Source organism: Phyllostomus discolor, chromosome 8, assembly GCF_004126475.2.
Source record: "Phyllostomus discolor isolate MPI-MPIP mPhyDis1 chromosome 8, mPhyDis1.pri.v3, whole genome shotgun sequence".
NCBI lineage: Eukaryota > Metazoa > Chordata > Mammalia > Chiroptera > Phyllostomidae > Phyllostomus > Phyllostomus discolor.
The window spans coordinates 62766629-62789604 of record NC_040910.2 but is presented as its reverse complement, the minus strand read 5'-3'; the positions used below and the strand labels follow the sequence as shown (position 1 = coordinate 62789604).

At 47.1% G+C, this 22976-nt stretch overlaps 2 protein-coding genes across 5 annotated transcripts in view; one reads left to right on the top strand and one right to left on the bottom strand.

Annotated features, from left to right (window-relative positions):
• Positions 1-15630, top strand: part of PIGL (phosphatidylinositol glycan anchor biosynthesis class L) — a 92272-nt gene extending 76642 nt beyond the window's left edge. For 2 of the 4 annotated variants that reach the window (XM_036032938.1, XM_036032933.1), the window contains one exon: positions 495-628. The gene's annotated coding sequence lies outside the window, so the exon portion shown is untranslated. Of the gene's footprint in view, positions 1-494; positions 629-13621 lie in introns of those variants that run through there. The other 2 variants (XM_036032939.1, XM_036032934.1) reach the window with 2 other exon arrangements.
• Positions 479-7770, bottom strand: LOC118502338 (torsin-1B-like). The gene is made up of 5 exons (XM_036034507.1): positions 7584-7770; positions 6241-6338; positions 1371-1442; positions 869-1139; positions 479-837 (listed from the first exon to the last, which is right to left on the bottom strand). Exons 1-5 carry the CDS (start codon positions 7768-7770, stop codon positions 491-493), a joined length of 975 nt encoding a protein of 324 aa, XP_035890400.1. The 3' UTR covers positions 479-490.
• Positions 15631-22976: the final 7346 nt, after the last annotated feature.

Here is a 22976-nt window from a genome sequence, read left to right as displayed (position 1 = left end):
GATGAAGGGTTTGGAACAAAGGTTAACTATAGTGCAGAGGCCATTTTCCTACTACTTTATCCGTTAACCTCTCAGGTACCATCTCTATCCCTTGCAGACTTTCTGGGGCACAAAGGTTGAATTGCTCTGGGTTATGCATTCCAGGCCCTGGAATAACAGCTTTCCACATTCATCAATCACTGAAGCCTACCAACTGGCTAAAATCTTTAACTCTTGAGTTCCCCTGTCAAAAGTGATTCTTAACGGCAACAAAGCCTTAGCCTGCTGAGTTCCCAGATGCCTCTTACCCTGGTCAGATGAGAAGTCAGTAAAAATTCAGTGGTAACTGCACAGGCTTTCAGCCTTTTGTCTTCATGCAAAAGGCCTTCAGGCTTTTTGTCTTTAGGGTAAAATGCCATTTCCTATGCCGCTCTGGTGACAATGTCTTCATCTATGGCAGAACCACGGGCCCTCATCTGTACCCACACACACATCTTCCCATGTGTGTATTTCAGGGGCAGAAAGGAACTAAAGTAATCCTGAAGTTTCTGTCTGTCAGTCTGCTGCACCACAGGCCACTGTGCTTATTACTGAACACTCCGACAGACTGCATGTGTTCCAAGTTGTTCAGCTGAATGTCTTCCCACTTTCTTCCTGCCCGCCAAAACTCAAGGTCTGTCTTGGTTATGAGGTCCCCACCTGCCATACTGAGAAAGATGAAGATCACCTCCTGGTAAGACACACCTCCAACCTGCTCGTAGTAGTCTAGCAAGTGGCTTGATGGCCTCCTGATCCTGGGGTTCAACTTATCCATCTTGTCGAATATGAACACGGAGCTTACACAGGCACTCACATTACCTGTGTAAGGTAACCCTGTGTAAGGTGGTACCCTGGATCCACCTCTGTAACTGGTCCTGGTACAGCTTTATCTGGTGTTCATGAGGGAAGTGCAGAATCGATACAAACAGGTGAACAAAGTTATTCTTTAGGCCTTTTGAATGAAGATTTTCAGCCACAATTTGGCTCACAAAATTCTTGCCTGTGCCAGCCCAGCCACATAAGGAAAGAGTCCATGGTTCCTTGGGGTCTTTGTTGCTCTTGAAGCCAGTCAGTGCCTTGAGAATCACCTCTTTGGCCAGATGCTCTCCTAACAGCTTCTCCTCCAATTACAGCTTGAAGGTTAGACAAAAGGCACAGCTCTCAGGGCTGGCAGCCAAACAGAGGCCCCATCTGCCCTCTCTCCCTCCCCTCACCTGGGGTGAGCTGTGTGCCAGATGTGAATGTACACTGAAGCCTGTCCCTTGTGTCCCTCCTGCCCCTCCAGGCAACCCGAAGTACTGGACACATTGAGCGGTTTCTCCTTGCCACAGAATTTGGCAAAGAGACAGTACAGGGCTGGGTGTTGGTAGGCTAGGTAGAAGGATGGCGAGGGACATGCTGATGGGCTCAATTGCTGCCAGCACCTGTGTAAGAGGGTACAGCCAGGGGGCCCCCCAAAGAAGGATTTGTAATGGGGTTCAGAACTCAAGGTGTCCAGGAAATACTAAAAATATGGGATGTCCTCACCTCCACAAGTCTGAACTGAGGGATGGGACACATGGAGCAGGGCCATTGAAAATTGTTTTCCATAGCAACAGTTTTACAAATAACCTCTAGAATGGTCATTTAACATTATCTATAACTTTTGACTGGTGTCATAGAAATGTTAAACAGCTGTGGCCATGCTTTGAGCCAGGGGGATGGGAGTGACTTCCACCCATGATGTAACTGGGAGGCAACTCCCCATGATTACAGAGCCTGCACAAGAGCTTGGAGATAACTGCCTCTACACCACAGGGCCATGCCTGCTCAGATTTATAATGGCAACCCGGAAAAGCTGAAGAAATATGGGAATGCTAGCAGATGTAGCCAATTGTGGGAGGAGTTGGAAATGGGGCTGCAGAAGAAGATTGGCACTGGGATTTATACCCAGGTGCAGCAGCCATGACAAAAAGAATCACAGGGGGCTTTGGGTCTCCCTTTGCCACGCAGCTTTCTGGAAGCCGGAAAGCAAGAGGTAGCAGTGATGTGGAGCTCTCTCTTAGGAGTTTGGAAGAATGCAGGAGAGATGCTGAGGGAAGGAAGGGGGTGAAAGGACTTGCTGGCAGGCCATGAGAAGGTGCCATGTGGTTTTGGGTTAAAAACTGGAGATTCTGGTGACACAGGTGATGGTGCTGGGAACTGAGGGATGCCTGCCAGCCAAGCACAGATTACTGCGAACAAATGGGGAATACCTGAGCCACAGACTTCTATTTCTTTTCCTGAAACATGGTACCCCAGACTCGGCAAAGTGGAGAAGGAAGGACTGTATGTGTTTGTGGGTGTTTTCAGGGACTTTGGGATTTTAATGAAGACATTAAGTCATTACTCTTAAGTCTGTATAATGTGAATAAATAATTCCTTTCCTTTTCACCAATCTCTTATATGAAGAGCTGTAATTCCCTGGTGGCAGGCAAGGTGAACCTAGTACAGGGGGACCCCAGGAGAATGGGGGTCCATTTGGTAACATCGTGCAACTCCTGTGGTAGCCAATCAGGGAAAACCATGGGAGACCACATGCGCAGTAGCTTTGAAGCAATACAACTACTTGTACATGTGTAATAAAAGCCCACCAAAACTAGCCAGGAAGGATCTGCCCTATAAGAATAGAATCCCTCCAACTTCTGGCAAGATGGAGGAATAGGTGGATACACCGTGCCTCCTTGCACAACCAAGATTAGAACAACAATAATTTACAACAATAATTTACAGACAGAATAACGCCCAGAACCGACAGAGGATTTATCTGAATGGAAGTCGGACAGCCAAGAAGTTGAAGTAGACGCGTTCATCCGGACTAGTAGGAGAAGATGAGCCAGGCAGGCTCAGGGCTGGCGAGGGTCAGCGGCACGCGGAGGTCGGGGAAAATTTGGCGCAAAATCGGCGCGACAGCCCTCCGGGGCGCAAGAATGCAACGGTGATCCCTAAGTACACAAGCTGCAGCTGGCAGACCCAGTGAAGCAGCGATTGTGGACCAGGGCAGAACTTGGAGCTCTGGAGCCCAGAGAAGGGTCTGAGCCCAGGAGAACGGAACTACCGCCATTGTTCCCTCCTGCCCCCATCCCTGCCCCACATATAACGTCACAATCTAGCAACTGGGGTGCCCAGCCCCGGTGAACACCTAAGGCTCCGCCCCCCACCGTAACAAGAGCGACCAGACCAGAGGAAAAAAAAAAAAGGAGAGACAGGGAAAGACATAAGACATGTTCCCAACAGAACAGATCAGTCCCCCAGGACTCATCCTTTTGAGCGACCAAGAAATAGCCAATCTATCAGATGCGCAGTTCAAAACACTGGTGATCAGAAAGCTCACGGAATTGGTTGATTTTGGGTGCAATTTAGATGAAAGGATGCAGGTTACCATAAAAGAGATGCAGGAAGATACGCGGAGGAGAGCCAATAGTAAAAGGAAGGAATCTGAGTCTCAAACCAATACAGTGGACCAGAAGGAAGAGAGAATCAACCAAGCAGGAAAGCATGATGAAATAAGAATTCAAAAAATCGAGGAAAAGCTTAAGAGCATCCAGGACACCTTTAAACATTCCAACATCCGAATTATAGGGGTACCAGAAGGGGAGGAGCAACAAGTGGAAAAGTTACTTGAACAAATAATAAAGGAGAACTACCCCAGTCTGGCAAAGGGAACAGTCTTCCAAGAAATCCAAGAAGCTCAGAGAGCCCCAAAGAAGTTGAACCCAAGAAGAAACACTCCAAGGCACATCATAATTACATTAGCCAAAGTAAAAATGAAGGAGAGAATCCTAGAAGCAGTAAGAGATAAGGGGGCGGTAACCTACAAAGGAGTTCCCATCAGACTGTCAGCTGATTTCTCCAAAGAGACCTTACAGGCAAGAAGGGGCTGGAAAGAAGTATTCCAAGTCATGGAAGACAAGGGCCTACATCCAAGATTGCTCTATCCAGCAAAGCTCTCATTTAGAATGGAAGGGCAGATAAAGTGCTTCTCAGATAAGGTCAAGTTAAAGGAGTTCCTCATCACCAAGCCCTTATTTTATGAAATGCTAAAGGGACTGATCTAAGAAAAGAAGATAAAGACAAGACATGTATAGTAAAAGGACAGCAAACTCACAAATATTAACAACCACACCTAAAGCAAAACCAAAAGAAACTAAGTAAATAACTAGAACAGGAACAGAACCACAGAAATGGAGGGCACATGGAGGGCTAGCAGCAGGGGGGTGGGAGGAGGAGAGAGGGGGAAAAGGTATAGAGAATAAGTAGCATAGAATGTAGGTTGAAAATAGATAGGGGGAGGGCAAGAATAGTATGGGAAATGTAGAAGCTAAAGAACTCATAAGTATGACACATGGACATGAACTAAAGGGGAGAAATGTGGGTGGGAGGGGGGTACAGGGTGGAGGGGAAAGAAGGGGGGAATTGGGACAGCTGTAATAGCATAATCAATAAAATATATTTAAAAAAAAAAGAATAGAATCCCTCCAGCCCATGAGGTCAATCTCTGCTTGGAGTTGGCCTGCTCCCATGTTCTCTGCTATAAACTCTGTGTTAGGTTCAATTCTTTGTCCCAATCCCCAGGGACCTGGTTACTTGTGCCCACCTGTGACACCTTGGCCACCAGCATCAGCCACAGCACTGTGCCGGTGCCATGCTACCCCAAGCTGCCTGGCTGCTGGCATCTCCATGTTGCAGCCTGCCTCTTCTCTGCACCCTGGGCCTCACCACAAAACTATTTTTTTTTTTAGAAAGTAAGGCATTACATTGATATCTAAGGCATACTACAGAATGGAAAAAGCCAGCTTCAGACAGTGTTAATGATGCAGCCAGCTGTGAGGGAAAACATATCTAATCCCCAAACGCATGTGAGCAGATAGGTTGTCTCTGGTAATGGTGCTTTTTCTCTGGAAAGGGGGATTGAGTGGGAGGAGGGTAATGGATATTGTTCATCCTTTAGCATTTTATTCCAAGTGTATATGATGAGTGAAAGGTTTTCTTAGGCTCTGCCAAGGAATAAATGCTAATTAGCCACAAAATTAGGCAGTATAGAGCTTTATTGCGGTTTGCATGCCTGGGCAAGATTCCTCAGTCCGCACGGTGGGGCTCAGAAAGCCACGAGCAAACAGGGAATACGGTGGGGTTTTATTTTGGTTGGCCTCTTTGTGAGGGCTGGGGATTGGTCCCCTCCAAACAAAGTGGCAACATATCATTGGTGGTTCTCCTCACGCCCTGGTTTGACTCAGCCGTCTTCTCCAGGTTGTAGTTCAGCCGCCATGTTTGTAGTTCAGCTGCCGTTTTGTCCTACCGCACCCATCCTGACATTCTGACCTCTTTGATAGGATAAGGGGCTCCATGTTCCATCCAGCTACTTCCTGCTGTCAGGGGGACGTAGAGGGGAGGGGCTAGAGGTTGGCTGTTTCTGGTTCATCAGGGAGGGGCAAGTAGGTTTGGGCCCGAAGCAGCATCTGGTTAAAGGTAACCAGGGAGGCTTCGCAAAATTTTTCCTAGAGGAATCTCAGGAAACAGGCCAAGCATTAATAGTATGCAGGTTATTATGACTGGCCCTAGGACCGGGGCCAGGGTGGTAAAGAGTAGGGAACGCCACCACAGGGTTATTGTTTCAAGAGAGGTGGGGTCTTGGCATAATTTGTCCCTGAGGTTCTGTAAGGTATTAACATTCTCTTCTACTATGCCGCTCTCATTCACATAGAAGCAGCACTGTTCCTGCAGGAAAAGACATGTTCCCCCTTTTTCTGCTGTTAGTAGGTCTAGAGCTCTGTAGTTCTGGAGGGCAACCTAGGCTACCGAGGTTATCTGTCTCTGCAAAGATGCTAGAGAGGTGGCAGAGGCATTAAGGGCCTGCTCCAACTCAGCCCATAGTTGGCGAGTGGCTTAGAGACTGTGTGTTAACCCAGCGCTGCCTATCCCAGCTGCTGCCAGGGTTGTGGTGAAGGTTAGACCTGCTAGTATTGGCAGGAAGACGGCTTGTTTTTCTTTATGCCTGGTTAGTTTGTCCCTGACTTCTCCTTCTTCATAATGCATAAGCTGTGGTGTCAACACAGTTGGGAAGCAGGGGAAGGCAGAGGAGGAGTTAATGGTCCACAGCAGCACTCCATTGCACCAAAAAAATGTGCCAGGGGGGCTGGTGGTGGTTCCTGATATGGGTATAGTTTGGCTGCAGTGGGAGGTGCTATCAGTGGCATAACATACCTGCAGCTGGCGTTCGGGATCTTGGAGAAGAGGTACATCCTTTAAGAGGAAAGGTGTGGGGGAGTTGATGACCTTGAGAGGAGTAGGAATGGGGACCACTGCATTAGGGGAACAGTCGAGATAAGCACATAAGAAACAATCAGTAATATTTCCTATATCAGTAAGGTTTAGGAGGGAAATATCTTGATGTACGAGGCCAAGCCAAGAGAAGGGGGTATTTTCTTGTTTTTCTTGCCGGATTTTTGTTAATAGAGACTGTTCATGTGCTAGGATAGTATTTGCCAGTATGGTTTTATTCAATCAAATTTCAAATTTCAATCAAACTCTAGGAGGTTGAGTATGAAAAATCTTGGTATAATTTTCCTTGTACTCCCTATTCCCATTTGTAATCCCACGGATCTGTGATAGTTAAGGTCCATGGTTGTTTTTTGGGCCATTTATGATACCTGCAAGAGTAATAAGGGCAGCCTCCATATGTGTCTGGCCACCACTTGCACCTTTCCTTTGTCTGATCGTAGAGGAAACACATAGTGGGGAAATTATCTAAGTGTCCAGCACTGTGTAGTCCTCTAAAGCTACTAGCTGGTGCAGAGAGAAGGATGTATGTAGAGCACCCAGAGGGAGGGCAATCCGCAGAAGTGACTAGGTGAGAAACCACCTGTCCATCTTTGTTATAGGTTTCACGTATGAAGAATTTCCAAATGTATTTGCTTTGTAGTTTAGGAGTGGTTTCTGACAGGCATGGGTGAGCAAGAAGGACAAGAAGGAGGATCTGTAGAAACTTCATCGGGAGAGCCTGGCGTTCGAGTAAAGCAGACTCAGGTATCTCCTATGAGCTGCGCTGACCACTTTTCTGAGGCAGGGGCCGGCTTAAGGCAGGAGAGGTGGACCTACACTGGCTGACCCACTAATTTTGCTGCTGTGGGGGTGGTTAGAATAACAGTATGGGGTCCCGTTCACTTGGGCTGGACCGGTCCAGGTCGGAACTCCTTGAGTAATACCTGGTCTCCAGGCTGTAGGAGAGTGGATGGGCCTATCTCGGGACACCCCCTCCTGGAGGGAGAACTCTGTCAGCGTGTTTACGGAGAAGGTGCTGGAGGAGAGAGAGATAGGGCAGATAGGAGGCCGGGGGGGGGGGGGGGTAGTTTGTACTGGCAGGTTATGGTTAATTAGAAAAAGGCGGCTGTACAGTAATTCGAAAGGGCTAAGTCCTGTTGGTTTTTGTGGGACTGCCTGTATTTGAATGAGGACTAGAGGGAGCAGAGAGGGCTAGGAATTTCTAGTTTTTAGGGTAAGTGTGGTTAGATGGGTTTTCAGGATGTCGTTAGTCCGTTCTACTTTACCAGGAGACTGGGGATGATAAGGAATGTGCAGCTTCCAGATGGTGCCGAGGGAGGTGGAGACCTGCTGGACGATTTGGGAGATGAAGCCTGGGCCGTTGTCCGACTGGATAGAGGAGGGCAGTCCAAATCGTGGGATAATGCGGTTGAGGAGGAAGTCGGCTACCGTATCTGCTGTTTTTTGTGTCATGGGATGGACCTCAATCCAACCTGAAAATGTGTCAACGAAAGTTAAAAGGTAGCGGAATGTTTTGTGTGGAGGCATGGGAGTGAAGTCGATTTGCCAGTCCTGGCCAGGGAGATGTCCTCTCACCTGGTGAGTTGGAAACCGGGTTTTAAGGTCTCCCTGGGTTGACGTTTTAGAGCAGACTGAGCATTCAGCATGCACCTGCTTGGTGGACTGGAGAAGATTTGGGAAGGAGAAGAGGGGATCTAGGAACTTGAACAGAGCCTTGGGGCCAATGTGCAGTGACTGGTGGATTTCTGAGAGGAGGGGAACAGCCTGCTGCTAGGGAATGGCAATTTTTCCATTGAGGAAGATCCAACCTCCACTGCCAATGCGGCCACCTCAGGCATACAGGGAAGAGTATTCCTGAGGAGTATAGGAAGGAGGTACAGGGGTGGACAGAAAGAGTATGGGGGTGGGAGAAGTTCCAGTGGTCAGTTTTTGTACTGCAGCATCAGCCTGGGCATTGCCCCTGGGAAACGGGTCTTGTGAGGTTTGATGCCCCTTGCAGTGAACAACAGTCACTTCTGCAGGTAATTGTAAAGCTTGGGGGAGTTCAGAGATTAGAGATGCATTAATGATGGGAGAACCTTTAGATGTGAGAAACCCATGTTCCTTTCAGAGAGTAGAGTGACTGTGAACAATGAGAAAGGCATATTTGGAGTCTGTGTAGATGATTATTCGCTTGTTTTTTGCCAGAGAGAGAGCTCAGGTGAGAGCAATGAGTTCTGCTTTTTGTGAGGTGGTGCCTTCAGTCAGTGGTTTTGCTTCTAAGGTGGAAGCAAGGGTGACCACTGTGTAGGACTCCCTCCACCTTCCGCCGGCCCCCACCACAGAACTGCCATTGACGAACACAGTGAGGTCAGCATTGGGGAGTGCAATGCCAGACACCCTGTCTAGGGGCTGCCAGAGAAAGTCAAGAACTTTGGGACAAGAGTGAATGGGTTTAGGATCGATGGTAGGCGCTGGTAAGAGGGTGACTGGGTTGAGCCGAGGGGAGAGGCAAAGGGATAAAGTGGTACTCTCTATAAACAGAAGGTGCAGCTCTTGGAGGTGCAAAGGGCTCAGTAGTGAGAGGGCCCAGTGTGAGAGTAGATCAGTAAGGCGGTGGGGCGAGAAAATGACCACCGGCTGGCAGCGAGTCAGCTTGAGGGCCTCCTTGCCTACCTCTGTGGCACTGCCCAGGGCACAGAGACATGGCTGCCACCCCCATAAGGTTGGATCCAGCTGCTTGAAGAGGTAAGCAACTGGACGGTAGGAGGGGCCAACAGGTTGGGCCAGGACACCAATTGCTATGCCTTGGCGTTCGTCAGTGAAAAGGTGAAATGGATGGGTGGGACTGGGAAGGCTTAGAGAGGGGGCCTGCAGGAATGTGTCCTGTAACGTGGTGAAGGCTTTCTCTACCAGCTTGGGAGAAGTAAGGGGTCTCATAGGAGTTCCTTTTGCAGCATCGTATAGGGGCTTGACCATGAGGGCAAAGCCGGGAACCCAGTGTCTGAAGAACCCCACTAATCCCAAGAAGGAGAGAATCTGATCTCCATTAATGGGGGGTTGGAGCTCACAGAGGAAGTGAGTGCGGTCTGCAGTGAGACTCCGTGTGGTAGGAGTTATGGACAGGCCTAAGTAGGTGACGGTCTGTGTAGAAATCTGAGCCTTGGTGGGGAAACCCGATATCCTTTGTCTGCTAAAAAGTTAAGGAGGAGGGCTGTGCATTGTTGAGACTCTTGTAACGAGGGACTGCACGGGAGGAGGTCATCTACATACTGGAGGACAGTGCTTGAGCCTAAGTTGCAGGTGGCAGGATCCTGGGCAAGAGCCTGCCCAAAGAGATGGGGGCTGCCTCTAAAGCCTTGGGGAAGGACTGTCCATGTCAGTTGTGAGAGGTTGGTGTCAGGGTCAGTCCAGGTAAAGGCAAAAAGAAAATATGCATCCTGGTGGAGGGGGATAGTAAAGAAGGCATCTTTGAGGTCCAGAATAGAAAAATGGGTGGTGGTAGGTGGGATGTGGGAGAGGAGAGTGTAGGGGTTTGGGACCACCAAGTGGATAGGGATTACTGCTTCATTAATGAGCCTGGTGGTTTCTGAACTGGAAGAGAAAGCTGGTAGAGAAAGCCTTCACCACGTTACAGGACACATTCCTGCAGGCCCCCTCTCTAAGCCTTCCCAGTCCCACCCATCCATTTCACCTTTTCACTGACGAACGCCAAGGCATAACGCCATGTAACTGAGGTGTTACATGGGGAGTTGGCCGGAGTTAACAGTCCCTAGCCCATAAGGCGGGAGATGATAGGTTTGAGACCTCTACTGTGGGTTTCAGAGATTGGGAACTGGGGTCTAGAAGGAAAGGTGATGGGGTTTTTCAGCATGATGGTGATTAGGGTATGGTGAGAGGCCACAACAGGCTTGGAGGTGTCCCATACCTGAGGGTTGACAAGGGTGGGTGAGATTGGAGGTTGGGTTAACAGGGTAGGGCTTTTGGGCAGAGGAAGAAGAAGGTGAGAGGAGGGGATTAGGTTGGCTGTGATCTGTAAGGAGGCCCCTAGGAGCTGCAAGATGTCTCTTCCTAGGAGTGGAATGGGGCAGGGGGGTATGACCAAGAAGGAGTATGTTAAGGGGATATTATCAAGGCTGCAGTTTAAAGGAAAGGTATGAAGGGGGCGTGATGGAGTTCTGTCAACCGCCATGACCGAGACCTGGGAAGGGGTAAGGGGACCAGAATGTGATGGCAAGACAGAATAGGTAGCTCCCGTGTCCACTAGGAATGAGATGGACTTACCCACTACCTGTAGCATTACCCTGGGCTCAGTGAGGGTGAAGAGGATCTTCAAGTCCGGGCTGTGTCAGTTGCCCATGAAGCCAAGGAGCTTTAAGGCCAGAGAGGAGTCCTCACCTTGGCCGGCTGGTCCCCTGCACAGAGGCGCCAGGAATGAGCCTTTAAGGGGACAGGCATCTCTCCAATGGCTGAGCTGCCAGCAGTTGGAGCACGGTTTGGTGGGCAGTTGAGGGTTTGGACATTGGCGGGCCCACTGTCCTTCCTCATACACATTTGAAGTGGGCTCCTGGCAGCATTCCTTTTGGTGGCCCGGCCTTTGACTTGGCCCCTGGGCTGTGACGTCTTGGGTCTTCAGCTGGCCTCAGGGCTGCTACTATAGCCTGGGTCTGCAGGGCTACCTTCTGCTGTAGGCGCGCTTGGTGAGCAGCCTCAGCATTTTTGTCTCGGTGGTTAAAAACTTTAAATGCCATGTTTACCAGATCTCAGATGGGGGTTTGAGGACTGTCCTCTTCTGTTTTTAGTTTTTTTTTTCCCCCGAATGTCTGGAGCTAAGAGATAAAGTGGGTGGCCAGCACAGTGGCCCCTGCATTGGATGTAGGATCTAAGCGAGGATGGAAAGCTATAGCCTCAGTGAGGCGGTTAAGGAACAGGGCTGGGTTTTCTTCTGGGCCTTGGGTAATCTTTCTGAGTTTGTCGTAGTTAACTGCTTTCTGAGCTGACTGTTGCATTCCTGCTAACAGGCACTCAACCATTTGGTTACAGTGCTGTCTCCCTGCCTCCCTGCCTCCCTGCCTGTCCCGTCTGATAATCCCAACCCAGGTCGGCTTCTGGCACAGCCTCAGTTCCTACCGGCATGGTACAGTTTGTAGCATGGGTTTGGTGTGCATGAGCTCTAGCGGTGGTTCGAACACAATCGCGTTCATCTGGAGTTAGAGTAGAGGTTAAAATAATATGTAAGTCATGCCATGTGAGATTGTAATCCTGGACTAGGTACTGGAATTTCCTGATAAAATTGGTAGGGTTAGTGGAAAATGAGCCTAGGCATTTTTTAATTGAAGAGAGGTCAGTTAGTGAAAAAGGGATATCGATCGGAGCGACACCTTCTGCTCCTGCCACTTCCCGGAGGGGGGCAAATACGGGAGTCTAGGGGCTCTAGAGTCAGGCGGGAGTGAGTATCTGAGCTAACCAGGGAAGAAAGGTTTTCAGACGGAGGGGGAGAATCCAGTTGAGAGGGGACTGGAGTAGTTGTTGTCGGGACCTGATAAGGAGGGGGAGAAGGGGGAGAAGCAAGATTTTCAGGGGAATCAGAAAAGGAGGAGGGAGGTTCTGGGGCAGTAAGCTTAGGAGGCCATACGGGTTCAGAATTTTCTTGGGCTAGGAGAACCTGAGCTGTGGAGCATTGAGCACACAGCTCAGAGCGGGAGCACGAGGCCCAAAAGCCTTGAATGTAGGGGACCTCAGACCATTTGCCAGTCCGTCTGCAAAAATTATCTAGGTCAGTAAGGGTAACGAAATTGAAAGTACCTTCAGGAGGCCAGGTTTTTCAATTATTGAGCTGATATAACGGCCAGGCTGTAGTGGACAGAAAAATCAGCCATTTTTGCTTGAGGCCAGGCACACTAGAGGTGACAGGGTCTGGTTTGGACCCCTGCCCCCCATCCCTGGTCCCAAGGACGGAAGATCGGTGACTGAGAATTGGCGTCCCACAACTCAAGTCACCGACCAAGTTGGACAGAAATGGAGTTCAAGGCCAGGGGACATCTCCACCTATTCTTGAATCCCAGAGGGAGAACAGTTTCTCCTGGGAGGGCTACCCCCAACATAGCGCTACGATTTTCGGTAGGAGAGCAGCCTTTCTGGCAGACGGGGACCCAGAGTCGGAGTCCAAGGACCAGGAAGTTGAGGGGCAGCGGCACTTACCCTGGTTCAGTGTTCGGACTGGTGGGGTGGCCACAAGGCCTCCTCGGAGAGTAGGGAGAAGAGGAGCGGTCTCAGCAGACAGCAACTCCTCCCGGGTTTCAGCACCAAATGAAAGGTTTTCTTAGGCTCTGCCGAGGAATAAATGCTAATCAGCCACAAAATTAGGCAGTATAGAGCTTTATTGGAGTTTGCCCGCCTCGGCGAGATTTCTCAGTCTGCACGGTGGGGCCGAGAAAGCCACGAGCAAACAGGGAATACAATGGGGTTTTATTTTGGTTGGCTCTGTTTGTGGGAGCTGGTGATTGGTCCCCTCCGAACAAAGCGGCAACACATCATTGGTGGTTCTCCTCGTGCCCTGGTTTGACATCAGCCATCTCTTCTGGGTTGTAGCTCAGCTGCCATGTTTGTAGTTCAGCTGCCATTTTGTCCTACCCCGCCCATCCTGACAATGGGGGACTCAAATACTGGAAAAATTTGAGATTCAGGTAATGGCTAATAAGCTTAGTCATCAATGTATGTAAAAACCTATTGCTTCAGGAACTGAAGGTGTGACCCGCCCTGACTCCAGGAAGATATAAGCAGTTCCACCTTTATGCCTCAGGAGGACTGCAAGCAATCAAGATAGTATCTGAGCCATTGTATTCCAGGGTGAGACACCCACTGCCAAGGACACAGATAAAGATTGCTGCAGCTTTTATCTGATTAACTTTTCCCCTGAATCCAAACCCCTTAACCTATACTTTTCTTCTCCTCATAAAAATGGTCAGTTTAAAATGGAACTTAAGACAGTCTGTTAGGGCCCAAATCCATTGTCTTCTCAGATCACCAACCAGCTGAATAAAGTGCCCATAAAGATTCAATCCCTGTCCCTGCTTATTGGGTCTGGTAGGTGACAGGCAGTATGAATGCTGGGTTTTCCGGTTTCACACACATTATTGATTCAAAATAGTTTTAAATCTTAGAGGTTTGATGTGTAGAATTATCAATGGCAGTTGCTACTGGGTAATGGGATTTGAGACTTACTTTCTGCTTCTTTTGTTTTTACTGTACATGCTATTTTTAAAAATAAATTAAGTAAAAGTTTGCATGGAAAGTGAAAATAAACTAACATTTTTATTTGCAGATTTGCTTGAAGCTGCACTTCCCATTGGGAACAGAATTAGGCTGTCCTGGGCGAAGAGGGGAAGGGGCAGCAGCACAGGCAGGAAGAGTGTGCTCAGGGCTCTGTAGTGTGACTGCGCTCCCGGGTAGGAAACGTCCCTTCCCGGTGGAATACAGCTGCAGGGACACTTGTCTGGGCAAGAAGAAAGCCTCATTCAAATTATCCGAAGGAACCCCTGCTGGGGCAGATGCAGATGCCCAGAGCACAATGGCCTGGGGACAGACACATAGATTATCCTCTCTAGCCCGCTTAGCCACACCCTTGTGGAGTTAACAACCTGCAAAATTGTGTAACAGCCCTGAAGCCTGGAGCAAAGATCAAAAGTTCCTGGTTTCCTCAAGGAGCACAGCAGAAGAAAAAAAAGAAGAAGAAAAGAAATGAATGGCCTTACACAAACAAGATCTCAGTTAACTAAGAATTCCCTGGGGAAGAGCTGTATCCATGTTCCAGAGTCCAGGGATGCCACCTGGTTAGGGACGAGGGTTGGTGTACAGATCCAAATCCCTGAGGTTGGGAGAGTTATTCTCCTACATCAGAGAAGCCTGCCAACAGCCTCTCCCATGGCTTTGGAGCAGGCTGGTGTTTGCAAGTTCTCACCTCCGGCCCAAAAGAGCAGAAACTGGCTGGTCTCCCACCCCTCACTGCTTTACCACTACTCAGGACCAAGCATGACCGGACACAGTACAAAAAGGGGAACCCTCCCTGAGGAGTCTCACAGGGAGGGGAAATTCTACTCTATAGAGTGGACAGCCCTCACTGAAAGAACATTTAATGTAAGATACATCATTAAAAATAATAATGGGGCAGTGTTGTGACAGGCAGTGCTCACATTCTCCTAAAATCATGTCAAAATTACAACTAAATTACACAATAACCACCATTCAGAACTGCCTGAAATCTGAGTGGAAGTCCTATGACTAGGTCTTTAAAGAAGAAGCCACATGGAGACTGCAAGGAGGGGCAGAGTAGCAGAATGGGCCGGTTCCACACCGAAGTGTGGTAGATTTTATTGGTAAAACCCAGCAGGGATTGAGACTAAATGAGATGGGGGGCTTTGAGAGGCCAAAGGACCATCATTGGGGCAGCAGCTCAAAAGGCACCAGAGACATACAAGGATGAACTGAACTGTCCGACATCAGAATGAGAACTGAAGGGGCAACTTTCTCCCAGACAGAAGTGCTGGCACAGGCCATTGTTCCTTTGCTGAGTCTGCCCCCCACAGAGCCAGCAGATGGGTGTCTTCATCAACCTGGCTCACATTGCCATTGGGTATTTTTTGCCATGCCCTGGTGATTCCCTGATACCCTGTGCCAACCAAATTTTAGGCCAACTCAAGCTGTTTCCAGTGGCTTCTCCATACAAATAGCCTGCCGTTTGGCTATTGCTTCAGACTTTCCTAAAATCTCTCAAACGGCAGCATCTGGCCTTGGCACAGATGCTCTGACAAACAGGCTCTAGACCTGGCACTAGCAACAGCCAACCTTGGATCACAGCTTGGCCTTTCCTGAGCACCTCCAACCCCAGCATGAGTTGCAGCCATCTGCAGATTATCACTCATACTGGGTGGCCCCAGGCAGAACACAGGTGGCAGCTGACCTTGGCCTGCACCTCCTGTGAGGCTCTGGGGTCAGTGCAACCAGTAGACAGCTTTATACCATGTCAAAACATCACCAAACTACCTACACAAGCAACACACTCAAGGGGCAAACTCAGTGGACACCAGAGCCCTGCTGAAAAGTAAGTTCTGCTCTGTGAGGTGGGCCCCGGAACAGCTGATACTCCATGGTGTTTGCAGCCACTCCTTGCAGCTGACTGGTCTGGAGGTAAATCCCTCCTATTAACATGCCAACAGCAATAAAGCCTCAGCTACAACAGGAGAGTATACAGAGCCAGGTGAGAGGCACACCATGAGTACCAAGCTTAGGTGAATGGGGAGGCTGTGCCACTGGACCCTACAGGACACCTAGTACATTAGGCCACTCTAGCAAGCCATGGAGGGGTAGCAGCTTTACCTAATACATAGAAACAAACACATAGAAGCAGCCAAAATGAGGAGACAAACAAACATGTCCCAAGTGAAAGAACAGAACTCCAGAAACAAACAAACAAACTAAACAAAATGGAGGCAAACAATCTACTAGATGCAGAGTTGAAAATGCTGTTTATAAGGATGTTTAATGAACTTCGGAAGACAGTAGATGAATTTAGTAAGAACTTCAACACCATAGAAAAGGACATGGAAACCATAAAAAAGAACCAGTCAGAAATGACGGATACAGGGACTTCCAGCCAAGATGGAGGCATAGGTAGACACACTGTGCCTCCTCCCACAACCAAAATAAGGACAACAATTTAGAAACAAAATAACAACCAGGACTAACAGAAAATTGAACTGTACAGAAGTCTGACAACCAAGGAGTTAAAAGAGACACATTCATCCTGTAGGAGGGGAGGAGTTGGGCCCCTGGGTGGAGAGGGGTCACAGCAAAGAAAAAAAAAAGTGGTGGCACCAGGCACCCAAGACTGCAGCAGGCAGACTCTGGGCACACAGGCAGTGGCTGGCAGGCCCTGGGCGTGGGGTGACAGTGGGCAGACCCAGCAAGGCAGAGATTGTGAAGCAGGGCATGGTGCGCAAGGTGGCTGGCTGACAGGGCAGTCCCACATTCATGCGTACATAAACTAGGTGAATCTGGGGAGCAAGACGACTGTGCAACCCAGGGCTCCAGCACGGGGAAATAAAGCCTCCAAACACTGATGAAAACACCTGTGGGGGTTGAGGTGACGGGAGAGATTCCCAGCCTCACAGGAGAGTTCGTTGGAGAGACCCACAGGGTCCTAGAATATACACAAGCCCACCCACATGGGAATCAGCACCAGAAAGGCCCAGTTTGCTTGGATGAAGCGGTGGAAGGGACTGAAATCCGACAGAGAACTGAGCAAGCGCCATTGTTCCCTCTCAGACACTGCCCCCATATACAGCATCACAACCTAGCAGCTAGGTTGACCCACCTAGGAGAACACGAACACTCCGCCCCTCACTACACGTAACAGGTGAGACAAAACCAAAAAAAAAAGGCAGAAACAGAAGAACAGATCAAAGCTCCAGAGCAAATACAACTAAGCAAGAAAGAGATAGCCAACCTATTAGATGCACAGTTCAAAGCACTGGTGATCAGGATGCTCACAGAATTGGTTGAACTTGGTTGCAAATTAGCTGAAAAAGTGAAGGCTACGCTAAGTGAAATAAAGGAAAATGCACAGGGAACCAAGAGTGATGGGAAGAAAACTGAGACTCAAATCAATGGAGTGGACCAGAAGGAAGAAAAAAACATACAATCAGAAAAGAAGGAAGAAACAAGAACTCAAAAAAATGAGGAGAGGCTTAGGTACCTCCAGGACATCTTTAAATGTTCCAACATCTGAATTATAGAGGTACCAGGAGGAGAAGAGGAAGAGCAACAAATTGAAGACTTATTTGAACAAATAATGAAGGAGAACTTCCCCAGTCAGGCAAAGGAAATAGACTTCCAGGAAGTCCAGGAAGCTCAGAGAGTCCCAAAGAAGTTGGACCCAAGGAGGAACACACCAAGGCACATCATGATTACATTAGCAAAGATTAAAATGAAGGAGAGAATCCTAGAAGCAGCAAGAGATAAGGAGAGAGTCACCTACAAAGGAGTTCGCATCAGACTGTCAGCTGATTTCTCAAGAGACCTTGCAGGCAAGAAGAGGCTGGAAAGAAGTATTCCAGGTCATGAAAGGTAAGGACCTACATCCAAGATTGCTCTATCCAGCAAAGCTTTCATTTAGAATGGAAGGGCAGATAAAGTGTTTCCAAGATAAGGTCAAGTTAAAGGAGTTCATCATCACCAAGCCCTTATTATATGAAATGTTAAAGGGATTTATCTAAGAAAAGAAGATAAAGAAAAAACATGTATAGTAAAAGGACAGCAAACTCACAATTATTAACAACCACACCTAAAACAAAAACAAACTAAGCAAACAAGCAGAACAGGAACAGAACCACAGAAATGGAGATCACATGGAGGGTTAGCAACATGGGAGTGGGAGGAGGAGAGAGGGGGAAAAGTTACAGAGAATAAGTAGCATAGATGGTAGGTAGAAAATAGACGGGGGGACAAGAATAGTATAGGGAATGTAGAAACTAAAGAACTCATGACACATGGATATGAACTAAAGGGGGAAATGTGGGTGGGAGAGGGTATGCAGGGTGGAGGGGGATGGGGGGGTATTGGGACAACTGTAATAGCATAATCAATAAAATATATTTTAAAAAAGACATGATGGATAAACTAGCTGAAATGAAGAATAATTTACAGGGCATCAACAGCAGAATAGATAAAGTAGAGAATCAAATCAGTGATTTGGAATATAAGGACGCAAAAATACCTAATCAGAAGAGTGAAAAGAAAAAAGAATCCAAGAAAATGAATAGAGTGTAAGGAGCCTCTGAGAGAAGTTCAAGTGCATCAACATTCGCATCATGAGAGTGCTGAAAGGAGTGAGAAAGAAATTGAGAACATATTTGAAAAAACAATGATGAAAATTTTCCTAACTTGTAAAAAATATATACATAAAGTTCAGGAAGCCCAGAGAGTCCCAAAAAGGATGAACTGAAAGAGGTCCACAGGAAGACATGTCATAATTAAAATGCAAAAGGTTAAGGACAAAGAGGGAATCTTAAAAGCAGCAAGAGAAAAGCAGTTAGTTACCTACAAGGGAGCTCCCATAAGACTGTCAGCTGATTTCTCAACAGAAACTTTGCAGGCCAGAAGGGATTATCAAGAAATAGTCAAAGTAATGAGAAGCAAGGACCTACAACCAAGATTACTCTACCCACCAAAGCTATCAAAAAATATGTACAATAAAATGGCAATAAACATATCGATCAACAAATGAATCTTAAAATAACCCTGCAAAAGTAAGGGAGAAGAAAGAGGAAACAAAGTATAAAATGTAATAAACATAATGGGAATGATAAGAAAAGAATAAAGTCAGAGTGAGATGGACTTCCAGTCAAGATGGTAGCATAGGTAAACATGGTTTGCCTCCTCACACAACCACATCATCAAAATTACAACTAAAATATGAAACAACAATCACTCAGGAACATCAGAAATCCAGCTGAATGGAATTCTGACAACTGCAAACTAAAGAAACCACATCCATCTAGACTGGTAAAAAGGGCAGAGGGGCAGAACAAGCTGGTCCCACATCCATGTGTGGTAGATAAAATTTCAGGAGGAATATCTGAAGACCAAAGAGTCCCAGCCCCACACCAGGTCCCCCAGCCCAGGGTTCCAGTGCCAGGAAGATAAGTCCCCATAACTTCTGGCTGCAAAATCCAGCAGGGATTAAGTCAGTGGAAGAAACTGCCAGCCTCAAGCAGTTCCTCTTATAGAACCCCCACACAGACTTACTCAGACTCATTCCCTCTGAGCTCCAGCTCCACAGTAGCAGTTTGAAAACCATCTGTAGCATACAGGGAAGAACTGAAGTGGCTGGCATAAAGGTACGAGTTAGGGACCACTTTCCACCAGACAGAAAGGCAGGCAGAGGCCATTGTTCCTTTTCTGAACCCTCTCCCAATAGAGCCACAGAGCCAGCAGGCTGGTGCCATATCTGAGACTCCATCAAACTGACTAACACTGTTTTCTCTTCCCTGGAGATCCCCAGAGATTCTGTTCAACCCAATTTACAGGCCCACCAAAGCTGCTTTTCCATATGAAAGGCTGGTATTGGCTCATGCTTCACAACTTCCTAAATCCTATCAAACAAGCAACAGCCAGCCTCAGTGAGCCTCTAGCCCAGGGGTGTCAAACTCATTTTCACCAGGGGCCAAATCAGCCTCAAGGTTGCCTTCAAAGGGCTGCATGTAATTGTAGAGCTGTATAAATGTTTCTACTCCTTAACTAGGGGCAAGGAGCTTGGCACTGCCACTGGGTAGAAACAAGGTGCTGAGCCAGAAAAAAAACAAGGTAGAGGGCCAGATTCAGCTCTCAGGCTTTGTGTTTGCCACCTGTCCTCTAGCCCCTGTGTCTTTTGCTTAGTAGCCCCAGGCCTGCACTAGCAGAAGCCACCCTAAATTCAGAGCTTGGCTTCTCCTGGGAACCTCTAAGCCCATCACAAGTAGCGGCCATCTCAGATTGCTTTATAGCTCAGTCAGGGTGGCCCTGGTGAAACAATCAGGGCTTCACCATCCTGGAAACCCCAGATCCTGTGCACCCAGTGGACAGCTACAGACCACATCAGAGCACCACCAATTTGTCCCCACACAGCTGATCCTCCACAGAGGGCAGAGGTTAGTGGTCAGTTGTCACAGCCAATCCTTGCAACTGACTGGCCTCAGTAAATCCCTCACATTGGCCTGCCAAATGCAACCAAGTCTCAACTACAGCAGGAGAGTGTACTCAGTCCACATGAAGGGCACACCTCAGGTACCCAGCTTGGGTGATAGAGCAGGCTGTGCCACTGGAACATACGGGACACACCTACTACGTAAGGCTTTTACAGAACAGACCCGGGGTGGGGGGTGCGAATGATATACTATTTCCAAATGGATCCACCCTTGTGCTCTGGAGGCCCCCCATCCTGTACTGGGTTCACTTTGCCCGCCGCCAGAGAAAGACATCTCTGAATGCTGGAGATTGGTGAGAAGGAAAGGGATTATTTATTTAAAGAGTTATACAAATTTAAGAGTAATGACTTAATGTCTTCATTGAGATTCCAAAGTCCTTTAGAATGCCCACAAATGCACAGTCCTTCCTTTCCCTTCTGCCCAGAATGGAGTACCATTATCTCAGAAAAAAGGAAATAGAAGCCCGTGGCTCTTCTCTGCCCAAGCCACGTGGTCCCCCAAAGACCCCACATGGCTGCCATGCCTGGGATTAAATCCCAGCACCAATCTTCCTTTCCTGCACCATTTCTGACTCCTCGCACAATTGGCCACAGCTGCCAGCATTCCCGTATTTTTCCAGCTTTTCTGGGTTGCCATAGTAAGTTCAGGCAGGCATGGCCCTGTGGTGTGGAGGCAGTTATCTCCAAGCTCTTATGCAGGCTCTGTAACCAGAGGGACTTGCCTCCCAGTTGCATCATGGGTTGAAGTCATTCCCATCCCCCTGGCTCAAAGCATGGCCACAGCTGTTTAACATATCTATGAAACTAGTTAAAGGTTATAGATGTGTGAAATGACCATTCTAGAGGTTATTTGTAAAACTGTTGCTATTCAGAACAACTCTCAATGGCCCTGCTCCATGCATCCCATCCTCCAGCTCAGACTTGTGGGGGTGAGGACATCCTATATATTTTTTTCCTAATATTTCCTGGACACCTTGAGTTCTGGATCCCATTACAAATCCCTAATTGGGTACCCTCCTTGGCTGCACCCTGTTACAAGGCCACACTACCAAGGCAGGGAATCATAGCAACTCTACCTAACATGTAGAAACAAATACAGGGAGACTGTCAAAATGAGGAGGTGGAGAAACATGGCCCAAATGAAAGAATAGTTCAGATTCCCCAAAAAAGAACTAAACAAAATGGAGATAAGCAATCTATCAGATGCAGAATTCAAAGCACTGATTATAAGGATGCTCAAGGAACGTACTGAGGACTTCAACAGGATAAAAAAAGATCCAGTAAAAACTGAAGTATACACTAATTGAAATAAAGAACAATGTACAGGGAAACAACTGCAGAGTGGATGAAGCCAAGAATCAGATCAATGATTTGGAACATAAGAAAGCAAAAACAACCAATCAGAAAAACAAGAAGAAAATAGAATCCATAAAAACAAGTATAGTATAAGCAGCTTCTGGGACAACTTCAAGTGATCTAACATTTGCATCATAGGAATGCCAGAAAGAGAAGAGAAAGGCTCTGGCTGGTGTTGGTCAGTGGATTGAGCACCAACCTGTGAATCAAATGGTTACCTGTTCAATTCCCAGCCAGGACACATGCCTGGGTTGCAGGCCAGGTTCCCAGTTGGGGGCGCATGAGAGGCAACCGGAATTAAGGTTTCTTTCTCTCCCTCTCCCCCGCCCCTCGATCTCTAAAAATAAAAATAAACTCTTTAAAGAACAGAAGAGAAAGAGCAAGAAATTGGAAATCTACTTGAAAAAATAATGAAAGAAAACTTTTGTAATTTAGTGAAGGAAATAGACATGCAAGTCCAGGAAGCACAGAGAGTCCCAAACAAGATGTATGCAAAGAGGTCCACTCTAAGACACATCACAATTAAAATACATAAAGTTATGAATAAATAGAGAATCTTGAAAGCAGCAAGAGAAAAGAAGTTATTTATCTGTAGGGGAATTCCCATAAGACTGTCAGCTGATTTCTCAGAAGAAACTTTGCAGACTAGGGATTGGCAAGAAATATTCAAAGTCATGAAAAGCAGGGAACTACAGCCAAGATTGCTCTACCTAACAAAGATACTATTTAGAATTGAAGGACAGATAAGGAGCTTTCCAGGCAAGAAAAAAACTAAAGGAGTTCATCATCACCAAACCATTATTATATGAAATGTTAAAGGGACTTATTTAATAAAAAGGTCAAAATTATGAACAATAAAATGGTAATTAATACATATCTATCAACAGTTGAATCTAAAAAACAAACTAAGCAAACAAGAAGAACAGAGACAGAATTATGCATACAGAGGGTGTTTCGATGGTTGCCAGATGGGAGGGGATTTGGTGGAAAGGGTGAAGAGGTAAGGGATTAAGAAGTACAAATAGGCAGTAACAGAATAGCCATGGGGATGTAAAGTACAGTATAGGAAATGGAGTAACCAAAGCACCTATACACATGAGCCATGGACATGAACAATGGTGTGGGGATTGACTGAGGAAGTAGGGGTGCTGAGTGGAGGGAAACAGAATGGGAAAAATTGGGACAACTTTAATAACAAAATCAATAAAATATAAAGAAAAAAATAAAAGAATAAAATCAGGTATCAATTACTTTTAAAAAATGAATGGGCTCATTTCCCTACAAAACAGAGTCTTCTACCAAGTTAAGTTTCAAAACAAAATCTAGCAACATCTAAAAATAACCAAGGCTAAAATAAGAATATTTACCAAATAAAGTGACAAATGACATACATCCAGACATGAAAAAGCATTAAGTCTTGTACAACAGGAAGTAATTCACGACAGCTTCACTCTGTGAGAAAATAGGCACCAAGTATCACAGCAGCCAGATACATGAAATGAAACCTCCCAGAAATACAAGTTCTTTATTTAAAAAAAAAATTAATAATAATGTAAGGCTTTCATATTCTCTCAGAATTTTG

Bases quoted from the DNA above. Each gene is read 5' to 3' on its own strand.
- LOC118502338 (XM_036034507.1), bottom strand. From the start codon at position 7,770: ATGACACAAAAAACAGCAGATACGGTAGCCGACTTCCTCCTCAACCGC. The intron at 6,339-7,583 runs GTAAAGTAGAAC...CCCCTAATGCAG, and splicing joins TTATCATCCCCAGTCTCCTG to TGGTCCCCATTCCTACTCCT. The intron at 1,140-1,370 runs GTACTGTCTCTT...CTGTAATTGGAG, and splicing joins GCCTACCAACACCCAGCCCT to GAGAAGCTGTTAGGAGAGCA.